General features: G+C 37.3%; 1 protein-coding gene across 4 annotated transcripts in view; it reads right to left on the reverse strand.

Moving 5' to 3' along the window:
• Positions 1 to 17,497, reverse strand: part of Cntn1 (contactin 1) — a 395,948-nt gene that overhangs the window by 131,416 nt on the left and 247,035 nt on the right. For all 4 annotated transcript variants that reach the window (XM_010640950.3, XM_010640948.3, XM_010640949.3 and 1 more), the window contains 6 exons: positions 15,885 to 16,057; positions 12,525 to 12,620; positions 6,336 to 6,542; positions 3,278 to 3,377; positions 2,948 to 3,129; positions 30 to 154 (listed from right to left, as the gene is read on the reverse strand). In XM_010640950.3, the coding sequence (XP_010639252.1) occupies positions 30 to 154; positions 2,948 to 3,129; positions 3,278 to 3,377; positions 6,336 to 6,542; positions 12,525 to 12,620; positions 15,885 to 16,057 (883 nt within the window). The remainder of the gene's footprint in view (positions 1 to 29; positions 155 to 2,947; positions 3,130 to 3,277; positions 3,378 to 6,335; positions 6,543 to 12,524; positions 12,621 to 15,884; positions 16,058 to 17,497) is intronic.

Below are 17,497 nucleotides of genomic sequence, written 5' to 3' on the forward strand. Positions count from 1 at the left end.
GGGAGAGCAAAGCCCACGAATATACTTACTGCATATCCATTTTTCAGCCATCGAATTGTAGGGATGGGCTTTCCTGTAGCCACGCAAGGCCAGTAGAGGTCACTGCCTATGTCCACCTCTGTGTCATTGATATGTTCTACCCACTCTGGAAATGCTAGAAAGTAAAGAACACCAGAAATGTCAAATGCAAATCTCAATACCCATCAGAATCTCAAGAGAATAAATACTGCACTTCAGCTTTAGAGAATGCATCAGATCTTGTACGTGTCCCGAAACCAACCAGAGAGCCACTGGGCTTGCACTTGCAGAAATCTGTACTCTATGCAAATCACACATTATTACAGAATGAGGTCACAGTAGTTCAATTAGTAATTATTTTCCTATTTGGAATCTATGTTTTGTTGGAAAGCTCACTCACATTAGATTGATTTTTTTTTCAGCAGAAACCTTTAAATATGTCAAAATGACAACTGAGATTTTAAAAAATAATGTCTCAACTGATTATGAAATCATTTTTTCACATTTGGCATAAAATTTAGGATTTTTTTTTTTCCTACTCTCACAGGTATGTATTGTCTTGAACTGATGGAGTTCTCATCTATTAACCAGTTTATATCTTATTGTAGGACTGGAAAAATGGTCTAGTCACTTCATAGTTGAGTGAATTGGAGCACATCTATTATTTTATCAGATCTATTTAATAGCTACAGAACATGCTAGGGACACGAGAAAAAAATGCTGAAAATTTCCCTGAAGAAAAAAGCACTTCTAGAGAGAAAATATGTGAACAATCTAATAGTCTCACTGAACATTTCATTTCTCTAAGTAGTCCAAAGAGATATAAGGTAAATAAATTAGGGCAAATAAGACTGAGTAGGAGGAGAGACTCTCTTGTGGAGAGCAGCACTTTATTTCATTTTTTTTGAAACTGCAAACTTCTGTTTTATTGAATTTAGTACAAAGGTAATATGCACATGTTGTGAGCCATATTTCTTTTTTTTTTTCTTTTTTTTGAGACAGTGTCTCATTATGTAGTTGAGACTGACCTGGAACTCACTATGTAACCCACGCTGGTCTCCAACTCACAGTGATTCTCCTGCCTCAGCCTCCCGAGTTCTGGAATTACAGGCGTGTGCCACCATGCCCAGCTGACGTATTTCAAATATATATAAATTGTGAAACCAAAATATTTGTGTGATCTTACCAAGTGACATCAATATTGTGCATATCATCTTCATAGATATTTTATAGTATATATTCATATATCTTTACTAATCATTGTATTTGTCTCTAACAGGAGGAGCTAACTTTTGTTAACTGAATATTGGCATCTATGTTCACATTGATTGTTACAAGTTTTTGTTTTGTACAAAATCTTAGCAATACTTAAAAGACGAACCCCTTTTCCTGCTTTGGTCTCTCACGGGCAACACATGGGTGTTACGTTACATAATACAATGAGAAGAATAAATAACTGAATCACCTTGATACACTGTATATGTGATTTAACTGTGTGATCTTCTGAGAGTTTGATTAGGGACTAAAGGTAAAACTTAGTAGATCTCACTAATAAAGAAGAAATAATATCACCTTTAAATTACTTCCTATAATTCTCTGTTCTTTCACGTTGATTCTTAGAAGGTATCAGACACGCAATGTGATCAAAACTATAGTGAATTTTTGATGGTACAGAACTGTTCCTATAAAAGGGACCTGGGTATTAATCCCCTTCAAAATATTTTCTCTCACTTTGAATATGATATTGAGGCTGCCACGATGTCCTGAATCAGTTCAAAACATTTACCTTTTATGGTCATGTGACTTTAAGAGAGAGCTAAATTGGGCCAGGGATATAGCTCAGTGGCAACCAAAAGGTCTTGGGTTTGATCCCCGGTACCAATAAAAAAAAAAGCCACAATGTCAGATCCAGTAAATAAGGTGGATGAGGACACACAATTCATTTTTTAGGATGTTTTCCTTTGAGTAGCACTCAGCAGCAGTATTCATCATATTTTTGGTCATATTTCTTACAGACTACCAAGAACGCAACTATCAATCTATTGCTATTAACTGAGACAGCAAAGGTATGAACTTATACTGCTGCAACTCAGAGTTGTCTCTGTGGTGAATTAACTAAGGGGCAACTTGCAACACCCAGCTGCACTGAATCAGCGTGGTCTGGGCGTGGAAGACCCACCTGAGGATTGCTGCCAATGGCATAAAAAGAGAACTGGGGCGGAAGATTTGGGGCTGTTGGTTTTCTAGGAGAAGCTTGCTGCAGTTGGTTTCCCTGATTCAAAACTGGCATTTCCCATCAGAGGAGGAGCTTGGGTCCTCGCTGTGGCTGGGAATGGCTGCTGTTCTCATCAGGTGAGCTCCGATCATCACCATGAGAATCACTTCCTGGCTCCGATGTAGATCCCTCAGCCTGGTAGCACAAATCCTTCATCCCACCAGCACAGGTTTTCTGGCTTCTAGGGCTGGACTTTGGGCCTTCTGAGTGCAGATCCTCAATAGGGACAAGCACGAGACACTGCCATGGGCTCTGGGCCTCTGGCTGGACTCACAGAGACACAGACTTGGACTTTAGACCGTCAGCTGGACTTGTGTGGGACACTGCTGTGGGATCCAGGCCCTTAGCTAGAGTTTTTGTGTCTCTAGTGTGTGGCTAACCTCTTGCACGCCTCCGCATTTGACTTTTTTTGGGTAACTATTATAAAATATCCTATAAGTTATGTGTCCTGTGTTAAATCGATTCCCTTACAAAATCTTGACTACAGCAGTCACTTACATAGATGTAAAATAAATACTTCATCTTTCTGTGTAATATACATACATTTATAAGATATATAACCTTTTAACAATATTAATTATGATATCCCAGTTTTACAAGTAAGGAAAGGGCTCTAAGACATTGATGAAATTTATAGAAAAGTAAAATAGCTACCTTGAACATAAATTCTTGCCTGGTGTTTATCCTTTCCTCTGATGTTCTCAGCCTCACATTCATACAGGCCTTCATCTTCAAGCTGAATATTGAAGATCTTGAGGACAGCCCCAGAGGTGCTGATCTCAGCAGTGCTTGGCATTGGTTCTAGAACTTTCCGCCATCGGATATCAGGAACAGGACTTGAAATGAAAGATACCAGAGCTAAAGATCCACAAGAGTTAACAGAAAATTATCTTACATTTATAGCTAAACATTCATATCACATATTTCTTAAGAGGGTACAAAAACTGATATGACTCTAGGTACAGTAATGAAAATGACACTTACTTTCCAAGTGCAAAACACTCTAGAGTCACATTTTGGCCCATCAGTGCATATATGTCCTTGAATTGAACTACAATATCAGCAGGGTATGGTTTTGTTGTTCCTGATATTAAAAGAAATATAAATATTGATGAATTACTAACCTAAATAGCATTTTTTAACATAGTGATTTCTGCAGGATTAGAACCACCCCAATACAGAAGGCTTTTCCCAAAGCAGGTGCCAGTCATGTCACAATATAACAGTTTGTTTGCTTATACATGATATGTATAAGTATGAACTCTATCAAGTGTTTGCAATAAAATTGCCTCATTCTGATAGCTTTATAATCATTCTGACTCCGTTCACTACAATAATTCAAGGCATCAGTAAGGAGCACCAAATATATGTAAGGCATTTTGATCAGTGCTATACAGGTTGAGGAAGGTAGAGAAAAAGAAAGGAAATGAGGAAGAATGGAAGGGAAAGAAGGAGGAGAGTAGAAAACAAATAGGCAAAACAAAAGAAGGAAAGAAAGGAAAGGTATCCACAAAATGAAGGCAAATAGGAAATGACTTGGAAGGGACAGAGGCAAAGAAGGAAAAATGTATTCAGGCAACACTGCTCCATTCCACAGATATTTTATGTCATTTATTTAGCAATTAATTTCTGAAATGTGTGTTATTCCCTCAATCACATAAGAAAGATGTATAGAAAGGCCAAATATACTGTTTAGGAACATGAGTACATACTTTATACTGTATTATGGTAAAGAAACAAGTAAATCCACAATGATATGATATACAAGAAAAAGTAAAAATGTTGACTGAAAAAGTAACAGCTAAAGATAAGATGTCAAGGCTGTGAAAATCTCATAAAAGATGGAATTGAACTGAACCAGTTCTGGATGAGGAAGGAAACCACACTGTACCAAAACTCTAGGACTTGTCAAACAACTCTAAATAGTCTTCAAACCATATTAAAATATATGCATTTGAAGATCGGCTTGCATTTACAATGCGAAATGCCTGAAAACATGATATTAAAACTTTTGAGATTAATTTTCTTACTGAGTAAAACCAATGGGATTTGATTTTTTTTTCTTAAGTAATACAGATCTTACCTCTCTGGCTTTAGTAGGAGGCCTTGTTGGCAGTTTTAAATGATGCAGCATGGTGAAGAGAAATAGAGAAGCCAGAGATCTAAAGGCTGTATCATTAATTCAGACAAGATAGGTGAGATCCAAACCCAAGATACAGTAACAAAGAGAACATGAAAGAAGAAATGCAAACTATATTTAGAGACAGAATCACTACAAATGCTCTTTAGGTCAATGTTCCTCAAGAATGAGGGCCCAAGCATCAGAACCACCTGGGACGTCCAAGGAACTTGCAGATTCCTCAGTTCTATTCCAGGACTGCTGAATCAGGGTGCCTCCATGTCACCCTTAGCTCAAACTTCTCAAGATGCTAATTCGAAACTACTGAAGTCTTTGTTCTGAGGATCAGGGGAAGAGAGGAGCTGATGAATGAAAAATTTGCTTTGTGCTCAGAAAAAGTAAAACGGCATTGCCAAATGACTCAAGGACACCAGAAGAAGAGGTTTAATGGGGAGGGTTTAATAGATATGTTCTGAACACTTTGAGATTAACATCCTTGACAGCCTTTTGTGCGAAAAACTAAGGGTACAGGTGGAATTAAGATCTAAACACAAGTTTTAAAGATGTAGTTTAAGGTCATCTGAGTAGGGAGACAATTCAAAGGGTAAGTTAAGTGAGAATATTCAGAAAAGAGATATCTAAAAGGAAAAATATCTGGTAAAAAAAAAGCTATATTAAATTTTGCTGAGCAGAAAGGTGAGGTGGAGTACAGGAAATTACAAGAAACAAAAATTCACAAGGAGCAGATAAGGTGATGTCAAAGACCAACAGTTAAGGACGAACAGTGTCCTTAGATTGAGTAAACAGAAAGTTTTGATGACTCAAGACTGTTTGCACTGAATATAAAAGAATGTGCAGAGAGAATGGAGAAGAAGAGACATTGAAGATCAGATGAGAAGAATAACAAGTACCATAGTGTGAAGTCTCTGACTGAATCAAGTGGGATGTGAACCAGAGCAACTAGAGGAGTTAGCTTGAATGAGGAAATATTTCTTCCATTGACATAGGAAATAAGAAAATAATTAAAGTATAAACATGCAAGTCAATTTCTAGAGGAAAGAAGGAAAGATGATAAGAGAATTTGTGGTGTCTCCTTTCTCACTCTGTGAAGGAGAGTATTTAACACTAAAAAGATAAAATAGAGCCGGAAAGACCACACTATGTATTGAATACTAATGACGCGACTGTTTCCTTAGGGAGAGAAATCTGGAATCGCAGAGACGTGATGGCATTTTCCCTGTTGTCAACTATAAGTGGGGGTAGAGGTAGGAACCAAGCATGTGTCTGTCAACATGGAAGCTATTTCCTCAGATATTTGCAATCAGAAACATTAATGTGAAGTAAAAACCATACACTGTGATCGGACTCTATTAATCATCACTGATTTTTACAAAGGAAGTCAGTTGACTTGGATCTGGGGAAAAGGACAGTCTAACCAGGAACCACACAGGGTGGCATTCTATGCTTATTCAGAGTAGAAAAGGCAATTTATTTACCTACTTGCACCATATAAATAGCCCTTAAAAAGACAAGAATAACAACCCCACCAATTCTGCAATCACTATTGTTTGTTTTGATCTTAATGGTTTGTTCTGTTCATGAACTTCAGAAGTAGGAATGGATATGAAACAAAAATTAGATACCAGTGATCCCTGCTGTAGCCAACCTACTGGCACTGGAATTATGAATCAGTTTCCTTATGTGTTTCCTGTGCTAGAGGCTGCTAATCCAAACTCAAAAGTCTCAACTCAAAGAAAGGGCTAAATCCTTTCACCCCACCCCAAGTGCGTACGCTTTGTATTCTTCCGTCTGGGAACCTGGCACATCTCACCATCTCAGTGTTCCTTCTCATGACTCTAAGTTCCCAATGAGCAACCTTGTAAAACAACCTTGTAAAAACAGCGTAACAAATACAATACTTACGTTCAGGTATCGGAATGAGTGGGATGAATTTGCTGAATACACTCTTTGTAATAGAAGGACTCGATACAAAGCAGGAATAATTGCCTTTGTCAGAAGCCTCAACATTCGCAATATAGAGGTTTCCATTCGTCTGAGACACAAATCTTCGTTTGTCCATGGTGATAAACACTGGAAACTCGTTTAGAAGCCAGCGGTAGCTGAGATCATCTATAAGAAAATATTGTCCACTAAACAATGCACTCTTCAAAAGTAAAGATTCTGTTTTCTAATCATTAACTGTCACAAAATAGAGTCGAGATTGTGGAAGAGGAAAATACTGGAAGAAAGCTGAGGCACTTTGTGGAAATTTTCAAATAGCTACCATAGTTTTCACTAATATAAGTAATATATATCTGTTATATATCTGTTTATGTATCTCTTAGTTCATAAACTACTAACATTCTTACTTCCATTTTATTGATGAACTGAGACCCAGGTTAAATAACTGTCTCAAAGCTTCACAACCATTAAGTTGAATAGCATGTTTAGCATTTCAAGAACACTAAGAACTGGGTTTTTTTTTTTTTTGGTACTGGGGATTGAACTTGGGTCCTTGCACTTGCAAGGCAGGCCACCGAACCGCTGAGCTAAATCCCTGGCCCTGGGTTTTGAATTTGGATGTCACAATTCCAAAGCCTATCTATCTTCCCCAAGCATTTTATAAATAACTTCAAGATGATGTGTCATATGTGGATTTTTTTCCCTCTCTGTAATCCTTTTTTTAAATTATAGAAATGAGTCTATATTGCCAGGGATTTAGCTCAGTGGTTCCAGTGCCTGCTTTGCAAAGCACAAGGACCCGAGTTCAATTCCTGCTACCACAAAAAAAAAAAAAGAAAGAAATGAGTCTATATTACCTGCTCTGGTTATACTGAAAAGTAAAAACCAGGCCGGGGATTTGGCTCAGTAATTCCACTGTCTGACTTGCAAGAGCAAGGCCCCAAGTTTGATCCCCGGTAACAAACAAACAAACAAAAAAGAAAAGTAAAAATCACAGAAATGGAAGAACATGTTAATAGTTTTCTGAAATTTTAGGAAATATGTCAAGTGGTTACTCGTAACTACACAAATTCCTTTGACTATACACACTAGTTCAGGCAAAAACTGAATTTCCTCTTTTAATTTGCTGCTTTTCCGGTAGTAGTTTCCAGCCCTGCTTTGAGCAACGACTCCTTGGTAGTTACTGTACAAATATACAACGTGAAACTATGGGCAGTGCATACTTCCTTTTAAAGTTTCTTGACCAGGTGAAGAGAGATGCTTCTAGGAAGAGAGAAATGAGAAATTTCTCTAGATCAGGCTAAATGGGGCTTTCTATGCAAACGGTAGAAAGGCATTCAGTCTTCTTTTAAGGATGAAAACATCATAACGAGCTACTGTTTTGCTTCAAGGAACTGAAGATAACAGATAAAATTGCCACAAGGAGTGTGGAAGAACAATGATGATGAAAAATGAAAAATGCACTGTATAAGATCTGCATAACTGGGAATAAAAACCCAGCTATTTGATTTAGGTTTGGATTAGCTTTTTAATATTCTCCATCAATATATGATATCAGAATGTTTGAGATGATTATATCATTTTTATTTTAAATCATTTTTTTAAAGAAGCAGGTATGTTCATGTGAAAAAGATGGGAAATAGGGTAGTATTAATACAAGGAAAAAACCCTACCACATTCAGCCTCCAAAGGGGAGTTATTGTTAACACATCTCTTTCTAGGCATTTGTATTTACAAATCATTAAATTATTTTAATACATTACTACTGTGCTGATTGAAAGTCATAGAAGAGTTAGGAAAAGAAGAAACTTGGAGATTTGTTTCAATTTCTGAAATAAGGGCATCCTGGGATTCAGCAAGAAGTGTCATATTTAGAAAGTATTGTTTTTTGTCTAAACTGATATTTAGAGTAAATTTTAAAGAAGACTGCCTTGTCCTGATTGAGAAATAAATTTTCCTTTTCTCAACTAAAATGAAACTCAATGTTTTGCAATAATTTCTGGTAATAATTAAAACAAAACAAAAGTTAATAAAGTATGTTCATTTCCTTACAGAAAAGGGAATTGTACAATCACACGATACTTTTAAGGATGCTGTACTGAATAAAATATATTTGGAATAGTCTGAATACTCAATGATTATATAAATACAGAAACCTGGACTTTAATGCTAGATATGACTTCTGTTATGTTCTTTAGTCACTCTATCAATTTTTCTTAAATTTAAGACAATTTTTTTTCTGTTCTCCACTCATAAAGGATGTGTAAAGAAAAATACATTGTGATACTTGAACTTTAAGAATAAAAGCTAGTCAGAGAAGTTGTGGTAGTGGTGGTTGTATACTACACAAAAAATATTTCCAATTTTCCATTAAACCAGACATATACAGTCTTTGCTTTTGTGGGACTTGTAACATAATATATCTAACCACCGAATGAAGTCAAGGTTGTGAAACCCTATAAAAGGAGGAGCTGTAACCCAGTGCGTCGTCGACCCAGGCACTGCTTATGTGCGATTGACCCTTATTGATAAGTAAATTTGTTATTTTACTTCCATTCTGTTGCCTCTCTGTGTGTCACTTAATGATTCCTTCTGTAACAATAGTACAGCAAAAAGGAGTCAGGATTGATTTTCCAACCATCCTCCCAGCCCACCACCATCACCAAATCTGTACCACTTCTCCAATGCTAGCGAGCCTAACTCTCTAATTTAAGAATGAGATAGGGCTGGGGATTAGCTCAGTGGTGCGGGGCCTGCCTCGCAAGTGCAAGATCCTGAGATTGATCCCAGGGTACCAAAAACAAACAAACAAAAAAAACAATAAGATAATTTTGGCAATTAAAAACTAACCCATGACTCAGTTCTCTAGAGGAATTATAGCTGTATGTTCTCTTGGACTCTGTAAATGATATACCAATCATTTTGAAAAAGCTATCATGTTTTTTTCCTTGCACTATAGACTGGATTAAATAATAAACTACCCTAAAATTGATTTTTCAAGAAGAGTAAGTGCCAGCACAAGTTTAAGAAATGCTTCTTTTATCAATAGATATAGAAGCTTTCTTCACATTGCCCCAGGGGAGTCTGGATCATACACATTACGGGGAAATTGGTTTCAGCCAACTGCAGTGCATTTAGTTCATTATATCTACATCACTTATCTACCCTTCTAAATAATATATCTTTCTCCTAGAAATACATTTGAAGTCCTTTAGTGTACTCTGAAGGATTAATGTATAAACAAACTTTTTAGAAGATTTTCCTGTCTTTTTGAAACTTAGCTTTGACAGGACATAAATTTGCTATACCAATAAAATCATCATAGCTTCTGATCAGTGATACGGCAAATTATAAATTAAAAACATGTTTAGAAAGAAATATCTCAATTTATAAACATTGTGAATTAATATCTTCTGTACTCTGATCTCCTACTCTTGTCTATTGTTATATTGATATTTTAAGTCTAATGCTACTATTCATCATACCAGACAGTATTTTCTTAAGAGTATTCCCAGCTGGGTGTGGCGGTACACGCCTGTAATACCAGCACTCAGGCTGAGGCAGAAGGATCGCTGTGAGTTCAAAACCAGCATGGGCTACATAGTGAGTTCCAGGTCAGTCTCAACTACATAATGAGACCCTGTCTCAAACCACTAAAAAATAAAAATAAAAAAAGAGTATTCCCACTTTCTTTCAATTTAATATTCATACTTGTGTCCACTATTAGGCATTTTATATTTTGTCAATAGTATCCACCTTTGCTGGGGATTTGGTTCTGTGGTTCTGTTGCCTACCTCGCAAACGACAAGGTCCCAAGTTTGATTCTCTAGTACCAAAAAACAAAAACAAAACAAAACCCTCCAAAATAGTATCCACCTTTGAAATAACTTTTTTCTATTCTATCATATAAAGATCTATGAAGTATAGGAAGTCAATTTGTGTGTGTGTATGTGTGTGTACTGGGGATCGAATTTAGGACCTTGCATTTGCAAGGCAGGTGCTTTGCCACTGAGATAAATCCTCCACAAGAAGTCAATTTTTGATGGTGATATTGATGGGCGATTAGCTGAGAACAAAACATTATGTTCTCATTTTAAGGAGTTTAGGAGTTTAAGTCTTATGAATTTATGGTTTACTGCAATACAAAAAAAAAATCTAAAGAAGTTTATTTATTCATGGCAGTTTGCTGTGTCGTGCAATCAATTTAATGAACAAATTTGTTTTCTCTTTCATTCTTTTATCCCATCATTCCTCAAAATTCATTGAGCCCTTCTTTGTGCTAGGTACTAGGCAATTAGCTATATATCAAATGCTACTATAAAATCGAATAAATATTTGTACTGAAATGCACATTTGTGACTGTGCTTGATAAATAGCATATTTCAGATCACAGATTTTGCCTTAAAAAACAAAAACAAAAGCAAAACAAAACAAAACAAAACATCTGCAGAGCACTGTCAAGTCCACAGGAAAATCTAACGGATTATGGAAGATGAGCTGTTTTATTCTAGATCTTTTTCTTATATGGAAATAATTCTGTATAACCACGAATCAGATATTTTTAGGGTAATGAGATGGAGTAAATACTAATAAATGCAAAAGTTGAATATACTTACACGTATTTTATTTCATATTAATCCACTGAAATCACTTATCCTATTTACTACTTACAAACACCCTAAGAAATTATTACAAGCTCCATGTATAAAGAACCTGCAGGAGTTATTCCCCCCTCCTTTTAAATAGGGAAATTAAGGTGGACATTTCTAAGTTTACTTCACATAGGGAGGACGGCTTCCCAAGCCTCTAGGACATGACAAGGGTAAATGGGTGGATAGGCAGCACGCTTCGAGGTTCAGAACCCAGTGACCCATTTCTTTGCGCCATCAATCCAAATGAAGTTCCAAGTGCAAAGCACAAGACCTTAGTTTAACAGCATTCACAAGAAGGGAGATTCACGGCAGAAATATGGCATATATTAACTGATGTTAACTGATTCCATAAAGTCTGCTGAGGAAGAAGTTGGCTCTCTCGATTTAATGGCTTTAAGTTTCTACTAACCAGGTTTCACTCATGGACCATGGAGATCTTTGCTCAGCGCAGCAGTTAAAGCGCCACAGAGACTGAAATCAAGACTTCTCTCAGATAATTCTCAGATCCTGCTTCTTCCTCCCCCTTTCTACTCCACTAATTTTCTAGGTTAGTACCTGTAGTCCCAAAGCCTGGAGAACAATTTGGATGACAATAAGTTGCAGATTCATTATTTCTAACTCAGCTGTCACCCCTGATCTCCAGACATGCAGAACTACCAAATCGATTTCCACTTGGAAGACACCCTGCCTTTAAGATGTTCAAACCTACTCCTTCTGCTTCAGTAATGGTGGTTTCATTAGTCTAGGAGCTCGTGATAAAAATTTCCACGCTCTCTCTGCCTTCTGGGATTCCTTGGCTCCAGTATTGCTCGTCTATCTCACACACAGTTTACCAGGAAGTCCTGGATCCTTCTTGAGAACATATCAAGAATGTGACTAAAACATATACCAATATACATTAATGTATAGTTAAATGGAGAATTAATATATTCTATTAGTCTAAAACATAGCCATATCCGTAATTATCCTCCCCTCTCCACCGCTACCCATCTGGCATACTTCCAAACTGGTCTCAGGCTTCCGCCTCAGCCCGCCCCTAAGTCCTGTCTTAAAGCTGCTGCAGATCTTCGTTTTATAACTCGAGTCATGTCATGGGAGTCCTCCATCCAAACCCCGCTCAAAGTAAAAGCTGAAGTAGTTTCTAAAAGCTACAAAGCCCCCTGTGATACAGCTCCTGTAGTACTCCCCTGTGTTCTTACTGTTCTCTGCTCTTCTGCAGTCACCTGGCCTTCTCTGGACATTTAATGAAAATATAATCCAACATATATATTATCTGTAAACTGAAACTGTAAAATATCCTTGGAGTCTGGACCGAGTGATTAGTGAGCCTACCAAGAAAGTATCTACAAGTGCTAGTACAGGCCATATTGCACTGGAACAAATATAACATTTCACTTAATTAATAACGCTCCGCATAACATATCATTATTGCTAGAAAAATGAAAGAGGGCTTATCTCATTTCACCAGCCCTTACTGTCACAGAGAAACCAAGTTTACCTGGAAAGTGGTAAGGAGGGTCACAGAGCAGTACCATTCCTTTGCCTTCTTTCACTCTGACTTCAGGGCGTTCTTCAGGTGGAAAAGGATCCAGATCTAATCACAGGAGGGAAATGGGAAAATATTCACTCTCTGCTCAATACAAAGAGAAGTACTCCGGAAGAGTTCTAGCCTGGGCGACGAATCCACAGGTGTGTGTTCCGTAGAGACTGCAGAACAGCTCTTTCCACCTACAAACTTTTTTTTTTTTTTCTTACACAGAGGGAGAATCTCAGGGAAATACAGTGGGACCAGACCAAACGAGAGGTCTAACACGGATCGTGCACAAAGAGGAAACCTTAGCAGAGTGGACTCATGGGAAGGATACTTCTCCTCTTGCGGGAGGACTCGGGGAAGGAATACAAGTGGAAGGCAGGACCCTAAAAGAGTATGAAAGGAACCAACCTCCTGCTCCTTCTCAAATTCTAGGTTTGCCTCAGTTATGATTTCATTTACTCTCTCTCATGTTTTAGCAGTGTTTATAGCACCTTTATCATTTCCATAGCTACTCACATATCCCTTGTCTGCCTCAGTCTGGAGAAACGAATGGAGGTGACTGAGTGTCTGCGACCTGGCTCAAGAAAGATCTTCAAGGGAAGAGCAGGTTCACTTTCCTTTTAGAACTGATTTCCTTGGTCCTTTCTCATGGAATTGAGACATCAGCAGGGTCTTCTGCCCTCAGAAAGCAGACGCAATAACCGAACTCTAATTCTCCGGCATGGAATAAGCCAAAGACTTTCATTCTTTTCTGTGTATGTGGTAATCACATTTTGCTTGATTTTTTTTATATTAAAGTAATTTGAATCTTCATTTGTTTCACTGATACTTTGTTTTTACACTGCCTTTCTTCCTGTTTTTTTAATCTGTGATCCACAGCCAAAGTTTAATATATAATTTTCATTCCCATCAATATGTTGCCCGCTCTGAAAATCTATTTTAATCATTAACTGTTACATTTTTTTTTATACCAGGGATCAAACTCAGGACCTCGTGCTTGCGAATCAGGCCGTGGAACCACTGAGTGAAATCCCCAGTCCCATTAACTTTTTAAAAAGAGAACCAGGAAAGTTTAAATTATTTTTGGAAGTGGGTGTGGCTCACTCTTCAGAGGCCCAGAAAGAGCGAACATGAAGACAGAGGGTTCATCGGCACAAATAATGAAAACATGAGTTTTTCCTCAGTGTGTAAAGTTGTTTTATTGGCAATAATAAATGTTAGATTTCTACTTCAGTACACAAATAGATGACTGACGTTATGGATTCCAATCACTGCCCAAATTAGAGTTGCTTTAGTAGATTTCTTTGCCATGAAGATTACTTCTCAGAAGACAAGTGTTCATATTAGCTTAGTTTTTGGTTTAAATAAGTTTATAAATGATGTAATATATTTCTTTTGATTAAACATAGAGAAATAATATGTTATACACTGAGAATTTTTTACAGGCTTTGACTGGAGATCATTTTGCAGAGATGGTATTTTATACGCTTCCAGTATTTGGAAAAGAATTAGTCAAAAGGAATTCATGTAGTTTAAATATTGATAAATTAATATCCAAATAATGTACTTGTCTGATTTCTTAATAAGTTGGAGGAGGTGGGTGGGACGGAAATTACATTGTGCAAATGAGTAGTGATCTCTACATTCTCCACACAGAACTGCTAACTCTAACATTGTTACTTTGATATATGTATAATGAAGTATTACTGTTTATAAAGTTGCTGTTTGCTTTAAAAAGTTGTCATGTAAGTATTTTCTGTATGTTGTGCCAACAGGTTAGAACATTAATCTGCTGAAAATTTTTTTGATTTAAGAAATTTTCTGTAAAGCTAGGTATGGTGGCACATGCCTGCCCTCCCAGCACTCAGGAGGCTGAAGCAGGAGGATCACTGTGAGTTCAAGGCCAGCCTGGACTGCACAGTGAGACCCTGTCTCAAATAAAAAAAATTTTCTGTGGGAAAAAAAAAGAGGCCCCTTTGCATTGATATTTCCAGTCTTGATGTTTTCACCTGAATAACGTCCTAGTCCTCGGTTCTTACTCAACATTGCAGCCTGGATAACCTCTTGTTGTCATGTGTATTTCTAGCCTTGAAACTGGCTTTTCTTGTTCCCAACACATTTTTAATAAGAACAGAATTTTGTCCTGTTTGACAAGACATTCCTTGGAAAGTATACTTAATTTTCTTTCCTTTAGTGCAACGCAACTTGTGAATTCTTTCCTCAATTTTAGTGGAGATTATTGCCATTGATTTCATCACACTAACTTCACCTTACTCTTCCTTCTAGCTTTGTCCCTAGTGATCATTACCATGTTAGATTTCTTAAAACATCATTTGAATCTTAAACAATCCATACTGCAAAAGATATAAGTGCTGAGATAAAAATCACAAACTGGACATGATCTGGTCTACTTCATCTCCCAAAGCGTCATTTTCTTTCAGAACTTACTTTTAGCTCTCAGCACAATGGTTCTCAATCGTGTTTTCATTATTAACTCCCACAAAGTGAAATTTTTCATTTGACATAAGGATAAATCAGTGAAAAAATAATTGGGTTTATTCCCACTAAGAGATATTAAACACTGAGGAATAAGACCTTGTCAAGTACAAATGAACTTTGGAGAGCCACAAACCATTAAGTTGTAATATATGAGAAGCTTCTTCCCTAAGGACCAATTTCCCCCTCTTTTCATTGCTGTCACTGAAAGTATGTGGTTTAGCAGTTTTACAGATGCTGGTTTTCACAGCCACTGAAGACCCCACATAACTTGGTGAAAGTCTATTTTACAACAGTATCTTTCACTGTTTTAAGTGCATTTAAACTACCCTGCATGGCACGGCTGGCTTTTGAAAGTTTTTCTTCACTGCACACATAAGGTGCACTTGTCTTGCAAGGTCCACCCCATCTGCGGTGCCTTCCTCCAATTACTCCCCCTTCTAGATGATTCTTACTGAGCTCACAGAACAGCACTCATTGATATCTACCTCAGATGTCACGACAGAACTCCTGTATTTTAATTTAAAACTCCCCCACCCAATGCACGATGTGCCTCACATCAGCAACCTGACACCTGTGCGGAGAGGAAATGTGTCTTTTCCCACAAACACACAAGAAGAATTCCGTGCATCTGTGTGAAGGGTGAGGCGGGGGCCTCTCTTTACTGGGAAATATAAGTACAGGGATTTTAATAGAAGAAAGAAACCAAGAGTGGATCATCACAGAATTAGCCTTTTAGGTCATGTAAATTTTTATCAGTAACTTCAGAACTTTTAACTTGCATTTTACCTACATAAACCTGCCCTTTTTACAGTGACAGTTACTTACATCCAAAGCTGAGTGTTGCTTCAGTACTTCTGACCATCCCGTAGTTATTAGATGCCAAGCAGTAGTACACTCCGGCATCTTTCTGTTTGTCAGGGTTGCTGATGACCAGATTTCCTCCGACCATACTGTACCGATCACTCGTCAGATCAACATCCCCATTATTCATTCTCCATCTATGGGGAAAAGATACGTCATACCGAAGGGGGAGGCCTGGAAACTGTAACGGCAGGAATGTCACGAAATAATTTGGGTACAGCTGCCTGTGAAGTCAGATGTCAGATGATGAAGAATGTGATTCGGGGTGGGTTTTCTTCGTGTCCTGTATTCCTATGTGGGATCGTGATGTATAATTTAGCTAACGTACAGAAAGAGAAATGTTAGACTACGTGACCTATTTTCCTCTTTGTAAGTGAGATGTTCCAAATGACAGATATTTTGTTGGGTTTTACTCCACAAGTTTCTTAATTGATAAACAGGAGTTATAATTGATAAACATTTACATGCTTATAGTTTCATACATATATAGATATGCTATATAAAATATTAAAATCATAACAGTGGAGTAATGAAAATTTTAAAAAAATCAATATTTGATTCCAAATAGCACAGTATTTTTTTTTTGTACGGGGTATGGAATTTGGGTCCCTGTGCTTGTGAGGCAGGAGGCAGAATCACTGAGCTAAATGCCCAGCCCCTTGCACAGTAATTTTTTTCAATGAAGCAAATGGAAATCAGGGCTCTGCTTAGTAATTGGCACATTTGTACCACTAGAGGGCAATCACACCACTAGAAAATGATAAAATTCTTGGGTCCTTTGATTCCAAACCACACAGAAATTTGTAAAGCCAGATTTTCCTCATCCTAGAGGTAGAGGCCAGGTGTGCCTTTTCTAATTATTTAGGAATTAATTTTAATAAAAGGATTTTCCTCTACCACATCATGCTACAACAATGTAGGTGAGACATATTATGTATAATCAGACCACTAACTATGTTATAATAAAATCAACTAGCCAGGGGTGGTGGTGCACTCCTGTCCCAGCACATGGGAGGCTGAGGCAGGAGGATCACTGTGAATTCAAGACCAGCCTGGGCTACACAGTGAGTTCTAGGTCAGTCTCAACAACATAGTGAGACCCTCTCTCAAAAAAACAAAACAAAACAAAAAATCAACTAGAAAAAGGGATCTAACTTTCTTGGTGAAATGAGAACAATGCATGTGGAAAATAATTTTTAACTAAGATGAGCCCCTGAATTATTACGTATCAGGGTTTACCTGAGAAAGTCATAAGAGCCATGGTCTAAATGTTCAAGTACTAGCCCATGGACACAGGACAGTTCTGATTAGGAAAAAGATTATGTTTTTTTCTTTTTTTTTCAAAAAAAGCCTGATGATTTTAGAATATTTTTTATTAAATCAGAGATACCAGAATATTTTTAGTTATACCCTTTACAGTGTAGGTGGTAATTTAAAAAGTAAGCATAGAAAACAAGGCATTTTCATTTTAAAAACTACTCACTTTAAACTAGTGAATACATAGCCCTGTCCTCCTTCTTAGTGGTGGTGTTGTCCCTGCCTGAAGGACCCACTACTGTAGCTTATACATTTCAAGG

The sequence above is a fragment of the Fukomys damarensis genome, unplaced genomic scaffold (assembly GCF_012274545.1).
Source record: "Fukomys damarensis isolate Sample0158 unplaced genomic scaffold, DMR_v1.0_HiC HiC_scaffold_15, whole genome shotgun sequence".
Classification (NCBI taxonomy): domain Eukaryota; kingdom Metazoa; phylum Chordata; class Mammalia; order Rodentia; family Bathyergidae; genus Fukomys; species Fukomys damarensis.